Genomic DNA, 23,890 nt, shown 5'->3' on the forward strand with positions numbered 1-23,890 from the left:
TAATTCATCCCAAAGGTGTTCTATGGGGTTGAGGTCAGGACTCTGTGCAGGTCAGTCAAGTTCCTCCACACCAAACTCACTCATCCATGTCTTTATGGACCTTGCTTTGGTCACTGGTGTGCAGTCATGTTGGAACAGGAAGGGGTCATCCCCAAACTGTTCCCACAAAGAGCATGAAATTGTCCAAAATGTCTTGGTATGAAGCTGAAGCATTAAGAGTTCCTTTCACTGGAACTAAGGGGCCGAGTCCAACCCCTGAAATCAACGATGGAGGGTGTCCCAATACTTTTGGCCATATAGTGTAGATGAGATAAGACAGTGAGGTTCTACAGAAGTCCGGGTGAGAAATAACAAATCAATTTGTACAAAATAAAGTAAATACACATTTACAAATATACACACATATTATAATCCTGTGTACATAATACACCCATTACACATGCACACACACACACTCTCTCACACACACACTGTTTAAAGTGGCTCATAGTTTCAATGTTTGTGTAAACCTGGGTGTGAACAGTAACTTTAGAAGGTTTTCACTAAATGCACACACACACACACACACACACACTGCTGAAACTCTGAAGATCAGAGCCAGAAGGTGAACATCGTTACAGGTGAGTTAATGATCTAGTGTTAAGGTCAGGAGTTATAAAGCGTGAGATCATTGTTGTTGGTTTTCTCTCAAGGATTCATCATGATGTCTGAAAGTCCAGCAGGATGCCGAGTGCTTCTCCTGGTCATCGTCATCCTGCTGTATGTTGAAGGAATATTCTACATTTTGTACACCCAGTCGCTGTCGTGTAAGAGCACACCCACATTACACGGCAACATCGCTAAAAAAGATGAAGAAGCTCTACGAACTGCAAACCAGATCCTGCAGGACCAGGACCAGGACCAGGACACGGTGGTGTTGGTGTGGAAGTGGCCGTTTGGACACGAGCTGAAGCCGAGTTCCTGCAGTGAGCTGTTCCACATCACTGGTTGTCGCCTAACAGATGACCGAGGCGAGTATGAGGAAGCTCATGCAGTCATGTTCCACCACAGAGACATCTACAGAAACCTCTCGGAGCTGCTGAGGATGAGGAGACCACCGTTGCAGCAGTGGGTGTGGATGAACATGGAGTCTCCCGGGAATTCTCTGAGACTGGCTTTGCTGGACGGCTTGTTCAACTTGACGGTGAGTTATCGCAGAGATTCGGACGTCTGGGTTCCTTACGGGAGAATCGTCCCAGCAGCCAAGGAGCTCTGGACCTTTCAGATTCCACCCAAGGACAAATTAGTGTGCTGGATCGTCAACAACTGGAAGTCGAACCTTAGAAGGGTCCAATATTTCAACAAATTACGGAAACACATCCGGGTTCAGGCGTACGGCGGGGCCTTTAAAAAACCCCTAAGTCTTGAAGAGTATCATAAAACCTTGTCCAGCTGTAAGTTCTACCTTTCATTTGAGAACTCCGTCCACAAAGACTACTTCACAGAAAAGCTGTTTAACCCTCTGATATCTGGCACAGTTCCTGTGGTTCTCGGTCCACCCAGGGAGAACTACGAGGAATTCATTCCAGCAGATTCATTCATTCATGTGGACGACTTCAAATCTCCTCAGGAACTGGCAGAACATCTCAAATTTCTGGACCAGAACCAGGAGGTTTATGAACGCTACTTTACCTGGAGACAACACTTCACTGCTAAAGGTTCATATTTTGGTCTTGAACAGGCTTGTCGTATTTGTGATCATATAAAAAAACACAAAGACTACAGAGTGGTTAAAAATCTCAGTAAATGGTACTGGGGTTAGTTAGCAGGTCGCTAGCAGGAGATCTGGGAAAGTGGAATATTGGAGGTAGGTCTTTTCTTTTTTGAAAAGACAAAAAAGCACAAAAAGTAAACAAAGAGTTTAAAAATCACAATAAAGGTAAACAGCTCTGGGGTTCGCTAGCATTTCACTAAACAGAACAGTGAGAGAATTTAAAAATAAATAAAACAATAAAATAAAAAAATTAATTGAAGAAAGTGACTCTGACTCTGAGAAGAATAGTTGAAACATGAAGGTTCTCCTTTTTTAATTTAAATTTAAGTTTCTTTTATTTATATATTTTACAGTTCTTCACCTCTACATTCATGACCGCTTTCATGCTAATGATCTGGAACTTTCTGTGATAAAGCTCTCTGAGGAACCTGAGTGAAGTGTCAGATTTTAGCGCGAGGTGTTCACTGGGAATTTCATCAAACCTCATTAACACATCTCCATAAACTCTAATGCTCTGAGTACACAGTATTCACTCTCAGTAGATGATGAATAACCCACATGATAAAGGTTTAGTTTCTCTACATGCTAAAGTCACTGATGAAACTCCTGAGTCTTCGTCAGGAACCTGTGGGAGAAATGTTTAACTGCGTCCTCACACGCGGCTCCGCCTTTCTTCTTATTCCTTTTTTTCTTTATATTTACTTTAACACAACTTTAACAAATGAAGGATCTGTAGAGTGATTTTTCATCGTCAGCTCTTTGTTGGATGCCTCGCCCTCCTCAGCTAACACACACACACACACACACACATACACACACACACATACACACACACACATACACACACACACACACACGCCTGAGAGAGGCACAGACCTGAGAATAGATCAAATAAAGCGGTACAATGAAAACATTTAGAGTTATTGCTGCACCCTAGTGGTCAGAAATGGGAATTACAACAAGCACGAAGAGGATCGTTAATGACCGGGTTGCCAGATTAAGTGCTTTTAAAAGTTATCCACGGCATATATTATTAGCAAATAATCTAAATAAATCTAATACATTTTTAAAAAATGAAAAGCAGCCAGTGTGTCTTTAATTTACAGAAAGATTTAAGACAGATTACAAATAAAGATATAAAGTTTACCTGTTTGTTTGCACTTCAGTGACCTGCAGTATAAACCAAACCATAATAACTCAAATAAGATTCAGATTTATTAATAAAAGTCCACCATGTTTTGTAACTGACACACCCTCAGCTGACACACCCCCAGCTGACACACGACCCAACTGACACACCCCCAACTAACACACCACAGGAGACACATCCCCAGATGACACCCCCCAGGAGACACCCCCCCAGCTGACACATCCCCAGATGATACACCCCCAGCTGACACACCTTCAGTTGACACACCCCCAGTTGACATACACCCCAGCTGACACGCCCCCAGCTGACACACCCCCAATTGACACACCCTCAGCTGACACATGACCCAACTGACACACCCGCAGGATACACCCCCCCAGCTGACACATGACCCAACTGACACACCGGCAGGATACACCCCCCCAGCTGACACCCCCCAGGTGACACATCCCCAGATGATACACTCCCAGCTGACACACCCCCAACTGACACACCCCTAGATGATACACCCCCAAGATGACACACTCCCAGCTGACACACCCCCAGGAGACACCCACCCCGGTGACACACCCCCAGCTGACACACCCTCAGCTGACACACCCCCAGGTAACATGCCCCAACTGACACACGACCCAACTGACACCCCCCCCAAGTGACATGACTCAACTGACCCAAAGTGCATGTGCACCAGCGGTCCCTGACTCCCTTTCCTGCTGCAAACATAAAAAAAAAGTGTTACCTTTTCTAGTGATGAACTGATTATTTATCGGCTGGTCTCAGGTCTTGTGTGTGGTTTTGGAGATTTAGCTGGGATGTAATGATATGAGCTGTTCAGTGTTCAGTGTTTACCTGCTGTAAAGGTGCCACAATCAGCCATGCCCCTGCCTAAACCTTCTAAGTCCTGAAGAGGGCGCTAACACAACAAACTGGATGCAAAGTCTCCAAAAAAAAAACAAAAAAACAAATGAAGTGAAGCAGAGTTCAGTGATCAGATCGTTTTGCTCCTAAACTCTCTTTAATACATTACAAAATTAAACATTCTGTTAAACTAAAGCTTAATCTCCAGTGTTACATAAACACCATTATCCTGGAGATGGTGACAGACTCAGCAAAACCTGCTACACAAAACTTTCTGTGTGTGTGTGTGTGTGTGTGTGTGTGTGTGTGCATTACTAGCTCTACTCTGTAAGGTTCACAAACAGCATGATGATGTTCACACATGTACACACAGCAGCAGCTCCATGAAGACATGGTGTAGAGGTGAAGGTTGGAGTGAAGATCTGGAGTGTCCTGCACAGAGCCCTGACTCTGACTCAACACCTCTGGGATGAACTGGAACTGGAGTCTCCTCAACATCTCAACATCAGTGTCTTATCTCACTAATGCTCCTCAACATCTCAACATCAGAGTCTGATCTCACTAATGCTCCTCATCATCAGAGTCTGATCTCACTAATGCTCCTCAACATCTCAACATCAGAGTCTGATCTCACTAATGCTCCTCATCATCAGAGTCTGATCTCACTAATGCTCCTCAACATCTCAACATTAGAGTCTGATCTCACTAATGTTCCTCGACATCAGAGTCTGATCTCATTAGTGCTCTTGTAGCTGAATGATCACTAATCCCCACAGACACAATCCAGCATCTAGTGAAGAACCTTCTAGAAGAGTGAATGAGGAATGAGACACTCAGCAAGCAGGTAATGGTCAGGGTGCACATACTTTTGACCATAACGTGTGTATATTGTGGTCAGGTGTGTTTAGATTAGATATATAGATTTATATTTATATTATTTATATATTATATTATATATACACTATATTGCCAAAAGTATTTGCTCACCCATCCAAATAATCAGAATCAGGTGTTCCAATCACTTCCATGGCCACAGGTGTATAAAATCAAGCACCTAGGCATGCAGACTGTTTTTACAAACATTTGTGAAAGAATGGGTCGCTCTCAGGAGCTCAGTGAATTCCAGCGTGGAACTGTGATAGGATGCCACCTGTGCAACAAATCCAGTCGTGAAATTTCCTCGCTCCTAAATATTCCACAGTCAACTGTCAGCTGTATTATAAGAACGTGGAAGTGTTTGGGAACGACAGCAACTCAGCCACGAAGTGGTAGGCCACGTAAACTGACGGAGCGGGGTCAGCGGATGCTGAGGCTCATAGTGCGAAGAGGTCGCCAACTTTCTGCAGAGTCAATCGCTACAGACCTCCAAACTTCATGTGGCCTTCAGATTAGCTCAAGAACAGTGCGCAGAGAGCTTCATGGAATGGGTTTCCATGGCCGAGCAGCTGCATCCAAGCCATACATCACCAAGTGCAATGCAAAGCGTCGGATGCAGTGGTGTAAAGCACGCCGCCACTGGACTCTAGAGCAGTGGAGACGCGTTCTCTGGAGTGACCAATCGCGCTTCTCCATCTGGCAATCTGATGGACGAGTCTGGGTTTGGTGGTTGCCAGGAGAACGGTACTTGTCTGACTGCATTGTGCCAAGTGTAAAGTTTGGTGGAGGGGGGATTATGGTGTGGGGTTGTTTTTCAGGAGCTGGGCTTGGCCCCTTAGTTCCAGTGAAAGGAACTCTGAATGCTTCAGCATACCAAGACATTTTGGACAATTCCATGCTCCCAACTTTGTGGGAACAGTTTGGAGCTGGCCCCTTCCTCTTCCAACATGACTGTGCACCAGTGACCAAAGCAAGGTCCATAAAGACATGGATGACAGAGTCTGGTGTGGAGGAACTTGACTGGCCTGCACAGAGTCCTGACCTCAACCCGATAGAACACCTTTGGGATGAATTAGAGCGGAGACTGAGAGCCAGGCCTTCTCATCCAACATCAGTGTGTGACCTCACAAATGCGCTTCTGGAAGAATGGTCAAAAATTCCCATAAACACACTCCTAAACCTTGTGGACAGCCTTCCCAGAAGAGTTGAAGCTGTTATAGCTGCAAAGGGTGGACCGACGTCATATTGAACCCTATGGATTAGGAATGGGATGTCACTTAAGTTCATATGCGAGTCAAGGCAGGTGAGCAAATACTTTTGGCAATATAGTGTATTTATATTAGATATATAGATATATAGTTAATGACTGTTTCATTAGTAATACACACTATGTTTAAAAAAATCTCAAAAATTGTAGATCGGATAGGAGTAAATGTTATAGATAACAGAAAATGCAGTGTTGAACTGTGTGTGTGTGTGAGAGAGAGAGAGTGTGTGTGTGTGTGTGTGTGAGAGAGAGAGAGAGAGAGAGAGAGAGAAAGAGAGAGTGTGTGTGTGAGAGAGAGAGAGAAGGAGAGTGTGTGTGTGTGTGAGAGAGAGAGAAGGAGAGTGTGTGTGTGTGAGAGAGAGAGAGAAGGAGAGTGTGTGTGTGTGTGTGTGAGAGAGAGAGTGTGTGTGTGTGTGTGAGAGAGAGAGAGAAAGAGAGAGAGTGTGTGTGTGTGTGTGAGAGAGAGAGAGAAAGAGAGAGAGTGTGTGTGTGTGTGTGTGTGTGTGTGAGAGAGAGAGATATGAGGTTTTTTTTTTTTTACATTGAGACATCACGTGACGTATGTCCGGTTTGTGTAATAAGTCCAAAAAACATACTGCCGTGCGCGTTCCCATGTACTGGCTGGTGGGCGGGTCTGTGCTGCAGCTACACACACACACACACACACACACACACAAGCGCGGAACCGAGAGACTGCGCGAGACTTCGCCATGCGCGCCGTAACACATCGCCAGAGCAGAAGCATGAGAAAGCCCAGTTTCTTACAGCTGAGGGTTTAGGAGAACCAGGAAACTAGTCTGGTCCGCACTTCCGCCACACACACACACACACCATGGAGCGCGCCTTAACGGCTACAGGAAGGTCGAATCCGAACCAGAACCCGAACCACAACCACGCGGACTGGACACGGAGGAGTACCGGAAGAGGAGGAGGAGGAGGAGGAAGGAGGCCTCAGCTGGAAGGAGTACTGAGTAAATACACCAACCTGATCCAGGGCTGGCAGAACAGGTAAGGGTTAAGCACGAGCTCCCGAGAAACGACTGCACGCGCTGGGGGGATGAGAGAGACAGGCAGAGAGAGAGAAACAGAGAGACAGACAGAGAGAGAAATACAGAGGGAGAGAGAGTTTAAGGAAGTGTGAAAGTAAAAGAGAGAAAAGGTGAGAGACAGACAGAACCTTAAGCAAATATATAGACACTGAATGGCAGTGAGAAAGAGATGGACAAACAGACGGACAGGTAAAAAAAGCTATACAGACAGACAGACAGATCCACAGACAGGTTTGAGAACACTGTATATTTATCGTGTCCCGTTCTTGAGCAGAAGATGAGTGAGGTGAGGAGGATGTGCTTCACCACAACACACTGAGCTCTGTGCTGACTCGGTGTTTCAGTCATGAAGATAAACTGATTCTGACAGGAAGCGCTCCAACACACACACACACACACCGCCATCTCTCTCCATCGCTCAGGTTCTGCAGCGTAATTCTGACGTAAAATGTGGAAGGACACACAGAGGACATGAGGTTTAGAGACAGTGGTGTGTGTGTGTATGAGGTAAAGTCTGACAGGAGCGTCCACGCCTCCTCAGCAGGTCACATGACCCGGGTCCGGCTTCTCCTGGGCTGGATTAAATATAATCATATATTAAAAATATTTCAGATTCATTCATTCATTGCTCCTGGTTTTACCAGCAGTGTGTATTATTTGCCTCCAGATCTGTGACCTGATTGATCAGAAGTGTGTGTGTGAAGTCATTATAGGTTTAGATGACCGCCTTATAACAGCGATTACTCGATCGGTCCAGCGCTGCTCACCCTGTTAGTAGCTGAAACACCTCGTCCTTCTGGACTCCTCCAAAATCACACTACTGCACTAAAACACCAAACGTATTTATTTATTTATTTGTTTGTTTGTTTATTTATTTATGCTCATCACTTTTCTCTTATAACAACATGATTAACAGAAACAAAGCAAGGTCCATAAAGACATGGATGAGTGAGTTTGGTGTGGAGGAACTCGACTGACCTGCACAGGGTCCTGACCTCAACCCCATAGAACACCTTTGGGATGAATTAGAGTGGAGACTGTGAGACAGGCCAAAAGTTTTGGGACGTCTGCCTTTACATGCACATGAATGTAATATGGAGTTGTCCCGCCCTTTGCAGCTATAACAGCTTCAACTCTTCTGGGAAGGCTTTCCACAAGGTTTAGGAGTGTGTTTATAGGAATTTTTGACCGTTCCTCTAGAAGCACATTTGTGAGGTCAGACACTGATGTTGGACGAGAAGGTCTGGCTCACAGTCTCCACTCTAATTCATCCCAAAGGTGTTCTATGGGGTTGAGGTCAGGACTCTGTGCAGGTCAGTCAAGTTCCTCCACACCAAACTCACTCATCCATGTCTTTATGGACTTTGCTTTGGTCACTGGTGTGCAGTCATGTTGGAACAGGAAGGGGTCATCCCCAAACTGTTCCCACAAAGAGCATGAAATTGTCCAAAATGTCTTGGTATGAAGCTGAAGCATTAAGAGTTCCTTTCACTGGAACTAAGGGGTGGAGCCCAACCCCTGAAAAACAACACCTGGACTCAATGATCTGGAGGGGTGTCCCAAAACTTTTGGCAATATAGTGTATGTATATCTATTCCCTGTGGTGATCTGGTACAGGTGGTTCAGAGCTGCTAAATAATCTGTGGAGTTCTTTATATCTAGACCTGTTGCTATAGCGACACAAGACTTTTATGCATGATGAAATTCACCTGGTGGACTTAGTTAGTGAACTTTGACCTGAGAATTCATGAAGCTTGGTCTCGTGAGCTGATAGAAAAATCAGTGGGAGGGGCTTGGGGCTTACACACTGAGTGTCATAATGTCCAGTTAAATGTCTTTAGGCAGTAAAACTAATTGCCATGATTACATAGTGTGGTGGAGTGTAGGAGTATTTAACTGATTTACACATGACCCCATGAGGGACAGCACACACACACACACACACACACACACACACAATGAAACAGAAAAAGTAGTAGGCTGTTTTCTCTGAAGCATTTGATTAATAATTAAACAGCTGTGATCAGATAACATCAGTAAGCATTTAAACAACAGAGGATTTTACACACACACACACACAAGTAAGAAGCAACCAGTGGGCGTGGCCATATTCTCTGTAAGAAACAAACAAATGAACAGGCAAACCAGAGGCGGTGTTGGGAATCACTCTACTTTTGGTTTCTCAGTTTTCTGCCTCAGTGCTGTGTGGCGCACTCACATGCGAGAGCCGTTAGCGAGAGCCAGAGGGGACACGCCCACAGGACCAATGATTAATTTGCTCTGAGTTTCCTGTTGTGTCAAAGTAAACAGAGAAGTAAGAGAGTGTGAGGAACATTTTACTGAAGCTTTGTGTGTGTGTGTTTATATAGTACTCAGTCTGGCCTTGTAAGCCTTGAGGCCTCGACACACACAAGATAAAGCATGGCATCAGAATTGAGTCATTATTCCAATTCAAACATGAGAAAGACACAAAACAAATGTTTCCTTAAACAGTCACAACAGTGCTTCATTAACTCCTCTCTCTCTCTCTCTCTCTCTCTCTCTGTGTGTAGGTACTTTGTTCTGGATGAAGAGCTGAACCAGCTCCACTACTTTGTGAATGAACATGGGCGCAGTCAGAAACCCAGAGGGACCCTCCCTCTGATTGGTGCATCAGTTACTGTGAGTGATGAAGCACCTCACATGTTTGTCGTCAACTCGGCCAATGGGGAGCTCTTCAAACTCCGAGGTGATTTGCGTCAAAAGAGATTACACTTAAAGTAAACTTGTCAGAGGGCGTGTCAGTCAATAAGGGTGTGGCAGTCAGAGGGAGGGCGTGTCAGTCAGAGAGGGCATGTCAGTCAGAGAGGGCATGTCAGTCAGAGAGAGGGCGTGTCAGTCAAGGGAGGGCATGCCAGTCATTGGGGGGCATGTCAGTCAGAGGGAGGGCGTATCAGTCAGAGAGAGGGCGTGTCAGTCAGAGGGAGGGCGTGTCAGTCAGAGGGAGGGCGTGTCAGTCAGAGGGAGGGCGTGTCAGTCAGAGGGAGGGCGTGTCAGGGGTTTATTTATTTCTTTCTCTGTCTCTCTCTCCCTGTCTGTCTGTCTCTCTCTCCCTGTCTGTCTGTCTCTCTCTCTCCCTGTCTGTCTGTCTCAGCGGTGGACAGTAGAGAGCAGCAGTTGTGGATGTCTCACATTCAGTCCTGTTCCACAGACAGCAGTGTGAGGACACTGAAGGACACTGATGAGCAGCTGAGTGTGGACAGGACAGTCAGTAGTTTAGACACACAGGTATGTAACACACACACACAAACACACACACCCTGTCTGTCTGTCTCTGACACAGCTGTCTGTCTCTCTCAGGGTTCATCACGTCGGAGTTTGTCTCTCCTCCCCTCTGCCTCTTCCTCCACTTCTTCCTCTCCGAGGCTGCAGAGACATCTCCCTCACCTTCCTCATCTTCCTCATCCTCACAGATCTCCTGCGACTCCACGCCATGCCAAACACACACATGTTCAGCATGACACACTGCTGGAGGTCAGAGAGGTCAGTTGTACACACACACACACACACACACACACACAGCTCATCTCTTAGGTCCTCACAAACAGCTAACTAGCAAAATATTTAACAATATAAACTTTCCTTATAAAAGTTGTGAAGTATTTTCAAATCTCTGTTGCTAATTTGCTACTATTAGCTTAGTGAACTTGACTAAGTATTCTTTTCTATTCTACCTTTAACTAGCTAACTTAATTTTTGGATCTTTAGCTAGCTTTTGACTGACAATGTCCTCAAGTTTTCTTCTGTTTCACAGTAGCTTTAGCATTATCTTGCATTTGTCAGAATTTCTCTACCATTAGCTAACTTTGCTTACAGATATTCTTTAGCTAGCATTTGTCTGAGGGTTTCTCTAGCATTAGCTGGTTAATTGGTTTGAAGTCTTGAAAGTTAGCTAGCTGTTTGAAGAATTGTTTGAAATTAGCTAGCTAACTTATGATATTAGAGAACAGTTAGTGAGAACTAGATTTACTTATGTTCTTTAGCTGGCTTTGGTTTAAGTTTGTTAAACATTTGCTAACTCTCTGTCTCTCTCGCTCTCTCTCTTTAGGTGATTAGTCAGGCAGAGTGTCAGCAAAAATCCCTTGTCCACTCCATCGAGCTCCTCCCCCGGCGAGGGGGCGTGTCCTGTCTGGATCAAGACTTGCTGCTGCTGAAGGCTACGTCAGCCGCCACACTGCGCTGCCTCGCTCAGTGCCTCAGTATGCTACAGCAACACAGACACGCCCATAGCCTGACAGACTCCGCCCAGACACAGGCCCCGCCCTCTGAGGAATGTGACATGGACAGTGTAAACACTGCAGGCTGCCAGGGGCCTCTGCTCAGCGAAGACCAAATGAACACATGCTGAGCTCAATCCTTCTGGGATACCTTTATTATTTTCTGAAAGAAAGGGCTCAGTCTTTCCCGGCATTATGAAGTGTGTGTGTGCGTGTGTGTGTGTGTGAATTTAACTAATGCACTTTTCTTCCTATGCTGGAATAACCAAAGCAAACACAGTGCCTGAAGCTCCTTCATCAACACAGCCAAACACATCCAATAAAACATTTCTGTCTTATGTGGTGAATTTCCTGTCTCATGTGGTGAATTTCCTGTCTCATGTGGTGACTTAGAAGGCTTTCGAACCTGAATCAAAGTGTCAAATCTGAGTGTAAACTGATTCTTTTGATTCATTTTGTTTGATTTGCACAAACCTAAAAAAGCAAAGTGTGAAGAAGCAAACTTTTTAGTATTCTCCCTAACTGTGTGTAGAAACCAGGAATTGAGTCCCCTAGTTACCGAAACTGATGGCCACTGACCAGGTGAGCATTTTACTGCCTTGATCCACTTTGGCAAAAATCCTGTTTCAGTTCAACTCCAAAAAATGGTTTTGTTGTGTCCATGATGATGACTGAGAGTCGTAATCATGTTCCACTCCACAGTGGAGGTTAATATGAAGCTCATATGAAAGTGACACTCAGGACTTTGGTGTTTCATAAGTGTTTCTGTTTTTCCCTAGCCTACTAAGGACAATATATACATAGAAACAGACATTTTTGTCCTCCCAAATGTTGGTATCTTCAGAGTAAATGTTATCAAACCCATTTCTGCTCTCTGAGATGCTCCAAGTGCTTGTTCATCTATAAAGCAGCTCAGATTTGATCTTTAACCAGTAAAATTCTGTGTAAGGTTCTCCAACAGAGGGAAAAACACATCAAAAAACACAATGAAAGCTTCATTTTATATCAGACGCACAGACTGAATATCATCCATTTCTTTCTACTGATTAAAAACGCCTCATACTGACAGGACGAAACACCAGTGTGCTGGGAAAAGGGTTAATGTGAGTTAAATTAGAAGATTATTTACACTGAATAGTTTCTTTGCAGTCACCCCATGACCTTTTACACATTTTGTAGTTATAAAACCTGGAAATGAAATGGACTGAACTGGGATCTTTATTACAGTGGAACCTCGACATACAAATACCCTCCCTAATGAATATTCACCTTAAGAATTGAAATTTTGCAAGAAATTTGCATCGGCATACAAAACATTTTCAGTATACGAACCGAACACGGACACAAAAATCTTTTTTTTATTGTTCAAGCTGTAAATGACCCTCCCACACTCTTTAAACACACAGAAAACATTTGCAAGCATATAGCGAGATGGACTTACGGTAAATTGGTAGAAATATCACATTTATAGTGAGTATGTGTGTATGTTCCTTGCCAGAAGCCTTAGAAGGTGCAGAGCGTTTGGGTGACATAACCGTGATAATCCAGCGTACACAAAACCAAACCAAACCAAACACTCAGGACAGTGGACACACCAAGAACTGGGCTGCTGGAGAATTCTGCTTCCCTTTCCCCACCTGCACACAGAGCCAGCAGCCAATCACAACCGTGATTAAATGAACGAGGCATTCCGATTGTCAGGAACAGCTGGACAGTTCCCTGCCAGGCCCAGAGAGGGCGCTGGCAGGTGAACCCTGGAAGCCTGCTTCTTTGTGTGTCTTTTGTTACGCCCTTCCTATTGTTCCTATCCTGATTGTGTCACCTGTATCCCATTAGCCCTAATGTCTACCCCTATAAATAGGGATCCTTGTGTTTGTGTCCTTGTCCATGATTGTTATCTGTACCGTGGTTTCTGTTGGGGTTTTGTTTGTTAAGTTCCATGTCCAAGTTAAGGTCTAGGTTTTGTTTAGTTAACCACGCCATGTCTCGTGTTCCGTTTGTTTCCCTATGTCGCGTCTTAAATGTAATAAAAGCAGTGCTTCACTGAATCCTGCGCATGGGTCTCATTCCACCGTGTGCTGGCGTGTGCACACACACCACGGGCGTCTGGGGTCGAGCCCCGCATAGGGCGGGGGTCCCAGACGTTACACCGATTGGCCAGACTCGATCCTCCAGCCGTACTGTATTTAGATTCTCAGCGTCCCCGCACCGCGCTTTCATAAACAACGCTACGTGTTCTGTGTCTCTTGAGTAAATACGCTGTACAGTATTATTAACATTTTACTTCATGTAGTTAATAATTATATTTTTATTAATAAATTACCTTATTTCAACATAAAAAACAATTCACTGTAAGGTTTGTGGATACAGCGATATACCGGGAAAATCCGGAAAAAAAACGTTATGTTCTAAATAAAAATCCATGATATACCTGAACCGCGATATAGTGGGGGATTACTGTATTCTTAAGAATAATGTTCACTGATTCATAATGAACTTTAAAACTTTGCATTTGCATGAAAACAAACTTTGCCTTTCCTTATTTGATAAAGAACGATGTTCCTCGCCAAAACCCAAGAGTTCTTTACTGATCTAAAGCAACACTGGTGTCACAATATGTTCAAATCAGTAACTTATAAGGACATGAAACGTAATTCATCAACAATTTGATTCTTTAATGATTGTTGGAAAGTAAGGAAATTAAAGATGTATTAATTAAAAGCAAACATCAGCATTGTCAGTGAAATGTTAATTTGAGATAAACTGAGTAGATAATCAGTTGATTTCTTCAGACTGATGCTGATCTTTGTGTGGTTCTTCTGCCGTTTCTGATTATCATCAAATCATCAGTCGTCCCACAGAGGTAAGGCCATGGCCACGTAGAGCTTTGCTGTGAGATCCTTAAGATCTTCCTCTTTCACCGGAAAGGTCTGCAGCTCTTTAACCTTCTCTTCTTTCTCCTTAATGAAGATGACGAGATCATTGAAGGCTTTGATGAAGACTTCAGTAATTTCCATGAATCTTTTCATGTTGTATGCAGTTGGACATTTAAACTGAATTTTCCCATCAACAGTTTCTTGAAGGGAGTCAGCGATAGCTTCGGCCTTTTCACTGGCCTGAAAATACAATTACAAAAAAACCACAACATTACAGCAGGGAAACAATATGTATCACACAAAATAATGTTGAACTGAAGTGTAAGAACATTATAATTCACAAAATTATTTGCAAGTAGAAAAATGTTTAAAGAAATTATGATTGAAGGGATGTTTGTGAAAGACCTCAGAGTATCACCATATCTAAATACAGAGCATCATGAAGAGCTTTCAAAACAAGTTCTAGAGAAGGTTTGATTTCAGAAAATATCCTAATATCCTGTAGAGCAGCATTACATTTATTATTATTAAAAGAAATTAAAGAATAAGACACAACCACAACTCTGTCTAGAACACAGGTTAGTCTGGGTAAAGAGCAGAGCTGCTAGAGAAGAACCTGAGACCAGGAGTAACTCAGAGTGGAGAAGCTGATCACAGCATGGCTTTATAAAGGATTTATTATGAAACTGTATGAAATCCTGTGATGTTAGCAGAGATGTGCAGAAATGGCTCTTTGGTCTGGCTGAAGCCTGGTAGCATCATGTTGATGCTTTTCAGCATCTGGGACTGGGATACGGACCGGGGTTGAGGGTTAGATGGATGGAACGATATACAGGGCAATTCTAAAAAAAACCCTGTTCCTGACTGTGAGAGACTGGAGAAATGGGCGGGGCTTTGACCTGAAAATGCTAAATTGGATCAGATCTGAAACCTTACCTCAACTATCGGTATAAGGTGTTTTGAGAGAACGGCTTCCATCGGCACTTCAATTCCATCCAGGAAGATGGTATCATCCTTGTGGGCCTTCATCCAGTCCAGTGCCTTCTGGTTTATTTTGGCTTCAGTACTGATCACATCACTCAAGGCCTTTATTACATTACTCATGCGCTTGTGGGTTTCCGTGTGACCGGTCTGACTGTGTGGAAAAAGCTTGTTTAAGGTGACATTTACCCCCCACAGGATGGTGCCAATCATTACATTTTGGGCAGTAAACTTGGCCACTGTAAATACACAATCTTTGAGGGTCAAAAGGAACTTTTTGAGGTTGCTCTCTGTTGCAGAAAGCTCTTCAACTGCAGCGCGGGTTTCAGCTATTTCACTTCTAATTATTGTTTGTGTTTCTTCAGGTAATTCCTCAATTTCTCCCTCCACTGATTCTATCGCTTCTTCAACTCCTTCAGCAATCGCTTCAAATTCTGCCATTTCTGCAGTGAGACCTAAAAAAAACAAACATAAATTTATTGTGCACAATAGCACAAACAAATCCATTATACACTATATTGCCAAAAGTATTGGGACACCCCTCCAGATCATTGAGTTCAGGGGTTGGACTCGGCCCCTTAGTTCCAGTGAAAGGAACTCTTAATGCTTCAGCTTCATACCAAGACATTTTGGACAATTTCATGCTCTTTGTGGGAACAGTTTGGGGATGACCCCTTCCTGTTCCAACATGACTGCACACCAGTGACCAAAGCAAGGTCCATAAAGACATGGATGAGTGAGTTTGGTGTGGAGGAACTTGACTGACCTGCACAGAGTCCTGACCTCAACCCGATAGAACACCTTTGGGATGAATTAGAGCGGAGACTGTGAGCCAGGCCTTCTCGTCCAACATCAGTGTGTGACCTCACAAATGTGCTTCTAGAGGAATGGTCAAAAATTCCCATAAACACACTCCTAAACCTTGTGGAAAGCCTTCCCAGAAGAGTTGAAGCTGTTATAGCTGGAAAGGGCGGGACAACTCCATATTACGGCATTTCGTTGCTTGTACTTTGCAGTGACAATAAAGTCGTATCTATCTATTACGTTCATGTGCATGTAAAGGCAGACGTGCCAAAACTTTTGGCAGTATAGATTATATTATACATCCTGCATTAAAATATTTCATGTACAGGTGTATCAGCATTGTTCTGAATGTTTTTCTTATTCTTTCTGGTAAAAGTTATTTAAATCTCTTTTATTTTCTCTTGCTGTCCCTCATGTAGTAATATGAGGAAGATGAAATAAGACACAGAAAAATGTTATGTCCTCATCTGCCAGCTCTCAGAATTCTGCATGTCACTTCCTCACAGGACCGCACTGCTGTGTGAATGAACTCAGACCTGGAGCTTATACTGTTATTGATATAGAATATTTATTCTATTTTTATTAGATTCTTTAAAGCAGAGTCTAATTTAATTTATTTAAAGTCCATAAAATAATTCAGTTTGAGTCTTTGTAAGATTGCAGGCTAAGAATCACACACACACCACACACTCTACACACACCACACACTCCACACACTCTATACCCACCACACACTCTACACACACCATACACTCTACACACACCACACACTCTACACACACCACACACTCTACACACACCACACACACCTTGCACACACCAAACACTCCACACACTCTATACCCACCACACACTCTACACACACCACACACTCTACACACACCACACACTCTACACACACCACACACTCCACACACTCTATACCCACCACACACTCTACACACACCACACACTCTACACACACCACACACTCCACACACTCTATACCCACCACACACTCTACACACACCATACACTCTACATACTCCACACACTCTACACACACCACACACTCTACACACACCATACACTCTACATACTCCACACACTCTACACACACCACACACACCTTGCACACACCAAACACTCCACACACTCTATACCCACCACACACTCTACACACACCATACACTCTACACACTCCACACACTCTATACACACCACACACTCTACACACACCACACACTCTATACACACCACACACTCTACACACACCACACACTCTACACACTCTATACACACTCCACACACTCTATACACACTCTATACACACCACACACTCTACACACTCCACACACTCTACACACTCCACACACTCTATACACACTCTACACACTCCACACACTCTATACACACCACACACTCTATACACACCACACACTCTACACACTCCACACACTCTACACACTCCACACACTCTACACACTCCACACACTCCACACACTCTATACACTCCACACACTCTATACACACCACACACTCTACACACTCCACACACTCTACACACTCCACACACTCTATACACACCACACACACCTTGCACACACCAAACACTCCACACACTCTATACCCACCACACACTCTACACACACCATACACTCTACACACTCCACACACTCTATACACACCACACACTCTACACACTCCATACACTCTACACACACCACACACTCTACACACACCACACACACCTTGCACACACCAAACACTCCACACACTCTATACCCACCACACACTCTACACACACCATACACTCTACACACTCCACACACTCTATACACACCACACACTCTACACACACCATACACTCTATACACTCCACACACTCTATACCCACCACACACTCTACACACACCATACACTCTACACACTCCACACACACCACACACTCTACACACTCCACACACTCTACACACTCTATACACACCACACACTCTATACACACCACACACTCTACACACACCACACACTCTATACCCACCACACACTCTACACACACCACACACTCTACACACACCACACACTCTATACCCACCACACACTCTACACACACCACACACTCTACACACACCACACACTCTATACCCACCACACACTCTACACACACCATACACTCTACACACACCACACACTCTATACCCACCACACACTCTACACACACCATACACTCTACACACTCCACACACTCTATACCCACCACACACTCTACACACACCATACACTCTACACACTCCACACACACCACACACTCTACACACTCCACACACTCTACACACTCTATACACACCACACACTCTATACACACCACACACTCTACACACACCACACACTCTACACACTCCACACACAACTTGCACACACCAAACACTCCACACACTCTATACCCACCACACACTCTACACACACCATACACTCTACACACACCACACACTCTACACACACCACACACACCTTGCACACTCTATACCCACCACACACTCTACACACACCATACACTCTACACACTCCACACACTCTATACCCACCACACACTCTACACACACCATACACTCTACACACACCATACACTCTACACACTCCACACACTCTACACACACCACACACTCTACACACTCCACACACAACTTGCACACACCAAACACTCCACACACTCTATACCCACCACACACTCTACACACACCATACACTCTACACACTCCACACACACCACGCACTCTACACACTCTACACACTCTATACACACCACACACTCTACACACTCCATACACTCTACACACACCACACACTCTACACACACCACACACACCTTGCACACTCTATACCCACCACACACTCTACACACACCATACACTCTACACACTCCACACACTCTATACCCACCACACACTCTACACACACCATACACTCTACACACACCATACACTCTACACACTCCACACACACCACACACTCTACACACTCCACACACTCTACACACTCTATACACACCACACACTCTATACACACCACACACTCTACACACACCACACACTCTACACACACCACACACACCTTGCACACACCAAACACTCCACACACTCTATACCCACCACACACTCTACACACACCATACACTCTACACACTCCACACACTCTATACACACCACACACTCTACACACTCCACACACTCTATACACACCACACACTCTACACACTCTATACACACTCCACACACTCTATACACACTCCACACACTCTATACACACTCTACACACACCACACACTCTACAAACTCTACACACTCTATACACTCCACACACTCTATACACACTCTACACACTCCACACACTCTATACACACCACACACTCTACACACTCCACACACTCTATACACACCACACACTCTACACACTCCACACACTCTACACACTCTATACACTCCACACACTCTATACACACTCTACACACTCCACACACTCTATACACACCACACACTCTACACACACTCTACACACTCCACACACTCTATACACACTCTATACACTCCACACACTCTATACACACTCTACACACTCCACACACTCTATACACACCACACACTCTACACACTCCACACACTCTACACACACCATACACTCTACACACTCCACACACTCTATACACACCACACACTATACACATTCTACACACTCTATACACATTCTACACACTCTATACACATTCTGCACACTCTATACACATTCTACACACTCTATACACATTCTACACACACTATACACATTCTACACACACTCTATACACATTCTACACACTCTATACACATTCTACACACATTCTGCACACACTCTATACACACCACACACTCTACACACTCCACACACTCTATACACACCACACACTCTACACACTCCACACACTCTATACACTCCACACACTCTATACACACTCTACACACTCCACACACTCTATACACACCACACACTCTACACACACTCTACACACTCCACACACTCTATACACACTCTATACACTCCACACACTCTACACACTCCACACACTCTATACACACCACACACTCTACACACTCCACACACTCTACACACTCTATACACACCACACACTCTACACACTCCACACACTCTACACACTCTATACACACCACACACTCTATACACACCACACACTCTACACACTCCACACACTCTACACACACCACACACTCTACACACACCACACACACCTTGCACACACCAAACACTCCACACACTCTATACCCACCACACACTCTACACACACCATACACTCTACACACTCCACACACTCTATACACACCACACACTCTACACACTCCATACACTCTACACACACCACACACTCTACACACACCACACACACCTTGCACACACCAAACACTCCACACACTCTATACCCACCACACACTCTACACACACCATACACTCTACACACTCCACACACTCTATACACACCACACACTCTACACACACCATACACTCTACACACTCCACACACTCTATACCCACCACACACTCTACACACACCATACACTCTACAAACTCCACACACACCACACACTCTACACACTCCACACACTCTACACACTCTATACACACCACACACTCTATACACACCACACACTCTACACACACCACACACTCTACACACACCACACATTCTACACACTCCACACACACCTTGCACACACCAAACACTCCACACACTCTATACCCACCACACACTCTACACACACCATACACTCTACACACTCCACACACACCACGCACTCTACACACTCCACACACTCTACACACTCTATACACACCACACACTCTATACACACCACACACTCTACACACACCACACACTCTACACACTCCACACACAACTTGCACACACCAAACACTCCACACACTCTATACCCACCACACACTCTACACACACCATACACTCTACACACTCCACACACACCACGCACTCTACACACTCTACACACTCTATACACACCACACACTCTACACACTCCATACACTCTACACACACCACACACTCTACACACACCACACACACCTTGCACACTCTATACCCACCACACACTCTACACACACCATACACTCTACACACACCATACACTCTACACACTCCACACACACCACACACTCTACACACTCCACACACTCTACACACTCTATACACACCACACACTCTATACACACCACACACTCCACACACACCACACACTCCACACACTCTATACACACCACACACTCTATACACACCACACACTCTACACACACCACACACTCTACACACACCACACACACCTTGCACACACCAAACACTCCACACACTCTATACCCACCACACACTCTACACACACCATACACTCTACACACTCCACACACTCTATACACACCACACACTCTACACACACCACACACTCTACACACTCCATACACTCTACACACACCACACACTCTACACACACCACACACCTTGCACACACCAAACACTCCACACACTCTACACACACCATACACTCTACACACTCCACACACTCTATACACACCACACACTCTACACACACCATACACTCTACACACTCCACACACTCTATACACACCACACACTCTACACACACCATACACTCTACACACTCCACACACTCTATACCCACCACACACTCTACACACACCATACACTCTACACACTCCACACACTCTATACACACCACACACTCTACACACTCCACACACTCTATACACACCACACACTCTATACACACCACACACACCACACACTCTACACACTCCACACACTCTACACACTCTACACACACCACACACTCTACACACACCACACACTCCACACACTCTATACACACTCCACACACTCTATACACACTCTACACACACCACACACTCTACACACTCCACACACTCTACACACTCTATACACACCACACACTCTACACACACCACACACTCTACACACTCTATACACACTCCACACACTCTATACACACCACACACTCTACACACTCCACACACTCTACACACTCCACACACTCTATACACACTCTACACACACCACACACTCTATACACTGTACACACTCCACACACTCTACACACACCACACACTCTACACACTCCACACACACCACACACTCTATACACACCACACACTCCACACACTCTACACACTCCACACACTCTACACACACCACACACTCTACACACTCCACACACTCTACACACTCTACACACACCACACACTCTACACACTCCACACACTCTATACACACCACACACTCCACACACTCTATACACACCACACACTCTACACACTCCACACACTCTACACACTCCACACACTCTATACACACCACACACTCTACACACTCCACACACTCTACACACACCACACACTCTACACACACCACACACTCTACACACACCACACACACCACACACTCTACACACACCACACACTCCACACACTCTATACACTCTACACACACCACACACTCTACACACACCACACACTCTACACACTCCACACACTCTATACACACCACACACTCCACACACTCTATACACTCCACACACTCTACACACACCACACACTCTACACACTCCACACACTCTATACACACCACACACTCCACACACTCTACACACTCCACACACTCTACACACACCACACACTCTACACACACTCTACACACACCACACACTCCACACACTCTACACACACCACACACTCCACACACTCTACACACTCCACACACTCTACACACTCCACACACTCTATACACTCCACACACTCTACGCACACCACACACACCACACACTCTACACACACCACACACTCTACACACACCACACACTCTACACACTCCACACACTCTACACACACCACACACTCTACACACTCCACACACTCTACACACTCCACACACTCTACACACTCCACACACTCTATACACACCACACACTCTACACACTCCACACACTCCACACACTCTACACACTCCACACACTCCACACACTCTACACACTCCACACACTCTATACACACCACACACTCTACACACTCTACACACTCCACACACTCTACACACTCCACACACTCCACACACTCTATACACACCACACACTCTACACACTCCACACACTCCACACACTCTACACACTCCACACACTCTATACACACCACACACTCTACACACTCCACACACTCTATACACACCACACACTCTATACACATCACACATTCTACACACACCACACACTCTACACACTCTATACACTCTACACACTCCACACACTCCACACACTCTACACACTCTATACACACCACACACTCTATACACACCACACATTCTACACACATCACACACTCTACACACTCCACACACTCTACACACACCACACACCCCAGACACCCTCCAGGAGGTGCTACAGAACACTCTGCACTCTACTGAGCATGTGTGTGTGTGTAAGCATTTGGCCATAAATGCATGTGGTCAGTTTTCAATAAATAAATAAATCCTTAACCTATGAGCGTGATTCAGTAATATAACATAAGAACATTTCTGGTCTTTGAGATTCTATAAATAAATGCTTTAAGGGTCTGACCTGGTGTTGTGTGTGTTGTTACTTACACTCTGCTCTCTCTTTCCAAGCTGCTCTGGTCCTGAGAGGTGTGTGATGAACTGCATGCCTCCACAATCAGCTCTTTTAATACACCAGCCATGTGTGGGCGTCCACTTACCCAACCACTTACTCTTTTCTCTTACCAGAAATCCCCCTTTTCATGTGAAAGTTGCTCAAGACCTGTTCTTCTTTACATTCATTCAGTGGATCAAAGCATATGCCTTTCAAATCAGGGGCAACTTCACAAACTGACCTCAGTGTACCGTGTAATGTCAGGAAAAACTCTTCAAAAATATTTTTGAAAGTTTTAGACAAAAGACAAAAGA

At 44.7% G+C, this 23,890-nt stretch overlaps 3 protein-coding genes across 4 annotated transcripts; 2 read left to right on the plus strand and 1 right to left on the minus strand.

Annotated features, from left to right (window-relative positions):
- Positions 1 to 582: 582 nt before the first annotated feature.
- On the plus strand, positions 583 to 1,983 carry LOC131365046 (4-galactosyl-N-acetylglucosaminide 3-alpha-L-fucosyltransferase 9-like). The gene is made up of 2 exons (XM_058408633.1): positions 583 to 620; positions 693 to 1,983. The coding sequence occupies exon 2, from the start codon at positions 701 to 703 to the stop codon at positions 1,799 to 1,801; it is 1,101 nt and encodes a 366-aa protein (XP_058264616.1). The 5' UTR covers positions 583 to 620; positions 693 to 700; the 3' UTR covers positions 1,802 to 1,983.
- Positions 1,984 to 6,502: 4,519 nt separating this feature from the next.
- LOC131365108 (oxysterol-binding protein-related protein 10) lies at positions 6,503 to 11,556 on the plus strand. 2 transcript variants are annotated; one of them, XM_058408729.1, is made up of 5 exons: positions 6,503 to 6,912; positions 9,506 to 9,681; positions 10,144 to 10,220; positions 10,293 to 10,475; positions 11,041 to 11,556. In XM_058408729.1, the coding sequence occupies exons 1-5, from the start codon at positions 6,737 to 6,739 to the stop codon at positions 11,338 to 11,340; spliced, it is 912 nt and encodes a 303-aa protein (XP_058264712.1). In that variant the 5' UTR covers positions 6,503 to 6,736; the 3' UTR covers positions 11,341 to 11,556. The 2 variants fall into 2 exon arrangements, with proteins under 2 accessions (XP_058264712.1, XP_058264711.1); XM_058408728.1 differs by having other exon boundaries at positions 6,511 to 6,912; positions 10,087 to 10,220.
- A 2,088-nt stretch (positions 11,557 to 13,644) lies between these two features.
- On the minus strand, positions 13,645 to 23,679 carry LOC131365107 (uncharacterized). The gene is made up of 4 exons (XM_058408727.1): positions 23,573 to 23,679; positions 15,833 to 15,945; positions 15,022 to 15,521; positions 13,645 to 14,325 (listed from the first exon to the last, which is right to left on the minus strand). The coding sequence occupies exons 1-4, from the start codon at positions 23,662 to 23,664 to the stop codon at positions 14,056 to 14,058; spliced, it is 975 nt and encodes a 324-aa protein (XP_058264710.1). The 5' UTR covers positions 23,665 to 23,679; the 3' UTR covers positions 13,645 to 14,055.
- Positions 23,680 to 23,890: the final 211 nt, after the last annotated feature.

This window comes from Hemibagrus wyckioides, linkage group LG14 (assembly GCF_019097595.1).
Source record: "Hemibagrus wyckioides isolate EC202008001 linkage group LG14, SWU_Hwy_1.0, whole genome shotgun sequence".
In the NCBI taxonomy this organism is placed as follows: domain Eukaryota; kingdom Metazoa; phylum Chordata; class Actinopteri; order Siluriformes; family Bagridae; genus Hemibagrus; species Hemibagrus wyckioides.